General features: G+C 45.8%; 1 protein-coding gene across 1 annotated transcript in view; it reads left to right on the top strand.

The window, feature by feature from the left end:
* The first annotated feature begins 850 nt into the window (after positions 1 to 850).
* Positions 851 to 5983, top strand: part of CNTN4 (contactin 4) — a 138667-nt gene continuing 133534 nt past the window's right edge. Inside the window, 1 exon segment of the mRNA XM_035901394.1 lies at positions 851 to 1007. Within this exon segment, the coding sequence (XP_035757287.1) occupies positions 866 to 1007 (142 nt within the window). The 5' untranslated portion in view covers positions 851 to 865.

Raw genomic sequence — 5983 nt, 5'->3', positions numbered from 1 at the left:
TCCACAAACAGGGACAAAGCTCTTAATTATTTTCAGCTTTAGTAACTGCTTTGAGATCCTTAGAAAAAAGATGCTGTGCTGCCGCGGTGATGCTACTGCTGCTGCTGTAAATCATTTAGGCTGATGGTTTTTTTTTTCCTTTAGTGCTTTCTCATTTTGTTCGCCAAAGTAAATGCCACTCCGAAACAGATTAGAGTCATCGGACCTCCAGCCACCGTGCTGTCGTCTGACACAACCAACTATTTAATGCAATAAATGGTGTTGATCCACCGGGGCAAAGATACTCAGCTCCCTTCTCTGTACGTTGGGATAAAGGGAGCTGCTCTGCGGCTGTGGCTCCCTCGCACGCTCTGACCAGGGCCGGCGGGGATGGGGGTGGCTCTAACTGGGGCAAACCTGGTGCTGGGATTTCTCAGTGCCCCATTTTGTGACCACATCTACCACGAGTGAATTTTCTTAAATTGAAAAACAAACAGCCAGCAAGTCAGGAGAGGAAAAGAAACCTCGGTGGACTTGAATGGTTTAAAGATCCTGTTTCTGGGACTTCCCCGTGCAAAATGATTAATTCCAAAGAGCAGCAGCACTAGCAACTACAGAAGCATTAATCATATCAGAGGCTGAAATATATGTCAAGGATATTGCTCTTTCAGTTAAATACTGGAATATTTCACTACTGTGCAGGAAATTTGCATTTGCATGCTTTTTTTTTTTTTTTATAAGTAGTCAAAGATGTTTTAAATCTATCTTTATTTACTACATGTTGTCTTTTCAAATACCCGAGAGTATTCATTAATATTAGCAGAATTTAACTTTGGTGTTTTTGTGCTATAGGTGGAAGTTAAATGGAACCAGTATTGACATCGGTATGGATTACCGCTACGGCATGGTGGAAGGCAACCTGTTGATCAATAATCCCAATAAAACGCAAGATACTGGAACATACCAGTGTGTAGCAACAAACCCGTTTGGAACGATTGTCAGCAGAGAAGCGAAGCTTCAATTTGCGTGTAAGTAATGACGCAGCCTCCGTTCCTGCAGCGTGCTAGGAAACCGGGGCGCGCGATGCCTGCTTAATAACCTTTTCTAATGCGCTATGGAGCATCCTCTGAGTATTCTCCGAGTACTCTCAGGGAGTAGAGAAAACACCTGGGTTTAGAGGGAAAATGAGGTATGGATGCCTTGGTTTATGATTATTTACCTAAAATTATACATAGTTTGCCGGGTAAAATGACTTATTCCTTGAAAAGGGGCCACCTAGAAAGTGTCTGACAAATGGGATCTCACCGTTGAATTTTCCTTTCCTTGGAGAATTAAAGCTTCCAAATGTTTGAAGGACCATAGTTTCTATATGGAATAAATCCACAATGATGGTTTTCACAAGTCCTACGTTTCAGTACTTAGGTACAAGTACTTTCAGGTATGGGTGATATTTCTTAACTGTTTAGCAGGGAAAACAGGCTGCTTGATGTTTATTTGGGGTTAAATTCAGAGTTCTTGTCAAAAGCTAAGGATAACAAAAGGCCCAGTTCTTGACGTGAATTACAAAAGCCGGTTTGAGGTACAGGATAAAGTCTGTAAGAGTGGGCAAATGATAGCACGGGACCACGAGTCATCTTTTTTCTCATGCCGTTGTGAAGGTGAAGGCAGAGAATAGATGCACGGGCTTATTCATCCATCATCTCTCAGATTTCTCTGTGCCGTTGTCCTGGGAGGGGTGTATGTAGCAGCTTAGTAATTACAGCAGCACCTACTATGAAATATCCTTGCACGCGCCTGCAGGAGTTCAAGGCAATCCGTTCCCAGACATGAAGCTATCAGTAACGATGAGCTGGGCTTTCAGTCGAGCTTAATGAAAGATGCTTTTGACCAACTGTAAGAGAAGCTGCTAGGATAGACCAGGCTATTTCAGATGTGCTCCAGCTACAGAAATAAAAAGGTAAAAATGCCAATAAACGTCGGGTTCACACGATACGGAGAGGTGATTTGTAATGAGAAATATCACTGTGAGTACGGCAAGTCCTCCGTCTCCCCGTGCAGTTTACAATATATTATCCCTTTGCTTATGATCTGCTTGTGTTTTTCCGTGACGGAAGGCGAGTTTTCACTGTGGACGGGTAATGAACAGCTTCCTCAGGACCGATCCCATCACTCCAGATTTCAGTATGTCAGGGTGATCGTTTCATACATATTGCGTTGGTCTGCTGCTCTGGAGCAAGCTCTGTGCTACAAACCGTGGCTGCCTGCAAGCTGTCGGGGGGGCCTGGGAAGCCCCCTTGTTCAGAGCCAAGCCCTTCAACATCCCCTTGGCTGGGGTCCTGCTGTTTGCTGAAGTCAATCATTTAAGGCCATGCCCAGTACCAGCTTGTAGCTCCTTAGGTTCTGGTCCTCGGCTTCAAAGTTCAGGATGAGGGACTAGGATGGAAGATCCTAGCACTGGCAAGTAGCCATGGACCACTTGAGTGGAAATACATCAACTTCCTCGCTTGTTTAAATTGTTAGGCACTTATTAACCAAGAGCTTGCAAATGTGGAGAATTCTGCACAAAAAATAAGAAAACTTTAACATTTTATCTTTGCTTCAGATACAGAGTGTTTACGAAATTCTGATTAATATATCTATCTCGATGAATGATGCTTCTGGCAAAAATCTTTCAAGTTTTCAGGTTGACCAAACATAAGTTTAGTTTGATTCTTAATTAAAAAGACTGAATTCAGAAAGCTGGTTCTTTTCCAGTTAAAATAATGATGGGGAACTTGAATAAATATTATTTTTGATGTCTAAAATTTATTTTAGATTGCTAAAGCAGCATAATCAGATTAGAAACATTTGGATTAAATTAAAAAAAAAAAAGCATTTACCAAGGTAGGCTCTGTGCTTTCACAAAACAGTAAGACATTTTGTCTTGTATATTCAAAGGGATTACAAGCTGTATTAGCTGAATTATGAAATACAGAGAGTGGTTTAAGTTTATTACAAAAGCTCCGCCCCTAAAAACCGATAAAAGTGGGCATCCGTATTAGTAATGTGGTTTTTTCAGTCTTGAAGTCCAAGATGTGTGGATGCAGTAGCACTGGTTAATGTAACTACTTGCCCATATGTGGTTTTATTCCAAACGCGATCGTTTCAGCCTCAAGTTGTGCCAGGGCAGGGTGAGGTTGGCCATGGGGAACAATTCCTTCCCCTTGGGGCTGTCAGGCGCTGGAAGGGGCTGCCCAGGGAAGGGGTCGAGTCCCCAGCCCTGGGGGGATTTAACAGCCGGGCAGAGGCGGTGCTGAGGGCCGGGGTTTGGGGGTGGGATGGCAGGGGTAGGGGAGCGGTTGGGCTGGGGGAGCGGAAAGGGCTTTGCCAACCCAAACGATTCTGTGAGTCTATGATTTTTGCATGGCCTTCCGTAGGTTCTGCATGGAATAACCTAAAGCATTGTATGGGGAGGACCCTTCCTAGCCCCCGGAGAGCTCTCTTCAGCCTTTTCGCTCTCAGTTGCTCTCTCTGGATTTTTCCCTTTTATCAAGTCACCTTCCTTGAACTTCCTCCCGCTCCTTGAACTTCCCCCCCGTCTGGCCCCCGGACAGCACGTGCGGTCTGTGACCCCACTCCAGCACCTCAGCTTGGTCTCTTAGGCCCCGCTGTGTCACCTCTTGTGGTGTAGCCATGGAAAGCCCTTGGTTAGGGACTTCTGAACCTGTCCATAGCTTCCCCCCTCGTGCGAGCAACCCCTTGTTTTCGAGCCTGATCGGTGTGTTGTGTGATTTTTGTGTTACCTCATTTCTATTTCTGAGGAAAGTTATTGCTGAGTCTCTTGGGACTGATGTCTGGGGGTTTGAGCCTTTTTTTTTTTTTTCCTCTGAAGGGTTAAATTCTGAATCCTGGAGCATCATTAATACACGTTCGTTTGTTCTTCAAGGGCTGTATTATTCTCACTGAAGATTAAACTGCGATCTAGCTATTCAGCCTCCTGTGGAGGTCAGAGAGGGTCAGCAGTTTAATCCTTGAAATATGTATTTAGGTTACAAACTCATTATGATAAAAGTGCTAATATTTTCCCCCAATACTTGGTTTGTGATGTATCGCTTGCATTTTAAATTTGTTCTCCCCCCCCATGCTAGTTGTCTCTGAAATGGAACGTGTTTTCCGAAAGTGAGCAATCTGCTTTGCCGCAGTAACAGAATCTGGATTAGTGATACCCTAAACCCTGTGCTTATAGCAATACAGGCTCTTGGAAAATAAAAAAAGCTTTAAACTCTGAGTATGGATGCTAATCATGACTTTTCCAAAATGATACACAAAAACCTAGCTGAACTAGATTAAATTATGTGCTTTTTATTTTAGGGGATGAGGCTTAGCTTGACAATTTTATTCACTGTGCTGTAGTTTCCGTTTGGAAATAACACTGAAATCAATAAGAAGTTATGCCTGGAGAGAAGCGCAGCTCTGATGCTGCAGTTTGGAGATGAACCCACCCATTCAGACGTACGATCAAAGCTGTTTACTGTGGCCTGGATCCTGCTTCCGTTTAAGTCAAAGATAAAACTTGTATTGATCTTTAGTGGCACCAGAGTTGGACCCTACCCCTCAGAAAGCGATGAATTTGCAAGTCGTTCCACCGGCTCCGCTCCCGTTCTCTTTGGCATGGCTCGGCGGTGCTGAGCGGCTACGCCGTGAGCGGGATGCGCTTTTAATGAGCCTCCTGGCCAAATTATTTCTACTGATGACTGCGAAATAGTTTACAAGCTAGAACATTAGTGCACGCAGGTGCTGAAAGCTGCATTTCTATTCGCGTCTCCGTCGGCATAAAATCGCAAAGTTGAGTCTCAGGGAAGGCTTCAAGAGCTTGTCTGTCCCCAGCGCATGGCACCATCGATGCCCGCCCTTAGAGAAGCTCACCAGCTTGTTCTGCACATTTGCAGACCCTTCTCAGGCATGGGTATTTGGAGGACTATGTATTAAGACTTAGTTTCACTTATTTTGGTGGCCTTTGCTCATGCTAATCTTACTTGCTAGCAGCTACTCCTGATCAGCTGGACTATGCTCATACCCCGTGCCCTGTGCAGGTAATCACAGAATCCCAGAATGGCAAGGGTTGGAAGAGACCTTGGGAGATCACCCAGTCCCACCCCACTGCTCAAGCAGGTTCTCCTGGAGCGTGTTACACAGGACTTCATCCAGGCAGGGGTTGAATATCTCCAGAGAAGGAGACTCCACAGCCCCCCTGGGCAGCCTGGGCCAGGGCTCCGTCACCCTCAGAGTCAAGAAGTTTTTCCTCATATTCAACTGAAACCTCTTCTGTTTCAGTTTGTGCCCATTGCCCCTTGTCCTGGCGCTGGGCACCACTGAGAAGAGTCTGGCTCCATCCTCGTCATACCCCCCCTTAAGATATTTGTACGTGTCCCCTCTCAGTCTTCTCTTCTTCAGGCTGAACAAGCCCAGCTCCCTCAGCCTTTCCTCCTAGGGGAGATGCTCCAGTCCCCCCATCATCCTTGTTGCTCTCCTCTGGACTCTTTCTAGGAGTTCCTCATCTTTCTTGAACTGGGGAGCCCAGAACTGGACCCAGTGCTCCAGGTGGGTTCTCACCAGTGCAGAGTAGAGGCATGAGGCACGAGGGCTTTCAGATCTATTCCTTCTCCCCTTCTGCTGGCTCTCAGGTATGGTGGATGTCCAAGGATTGTGCTTTTGGGCAGCTGGGTCGCAGTGGCTTCCCACCAGAACTGTCTTTGCAGGAGCCATGGGGGGTAACCATGGAGAGTGCCAGCTTTGTCTACAGGCTTTGGGTTTGCTCTTGCTTAACCAAAGGCTGCTCATGAAGAAAAGGGCCAGCTTGCCAAGCCTGTTCAAAATGAGCAATGCTGGCGGAAATGAGTTCAGGAAGAAAAAGGCTGAGTAAGGTTTCCCCTTCTGTTTGTATTTCTTTGCTAAGTGACGGTCTTTTACAGTCCCATTGGTAGGGCGGGATGAGCGAGACGGGGCTGTCCCCCCCAAAGAGAAC

This window comes from Egretta garzetta, unplaced genomic scaffold, assembly GCF_000687185.1.
Source record: "Egretta garzetta isolate BGI_Z169 unplaced genomic scaffold, ASM68718v1 scaffold228, whole genome shotgun sequence".
Lineage (NCBI taxonomy): Eukaryota > Metazoa > Chordata > Aves > Pelecaniformes > Ardeidae > Egretta > Egretta garzetta.
The sequence above is the reverse complement of the archived record's forward strand: the minus strand, read 5'-3'. Positions and strand labels throughout refer to the sequence as shown.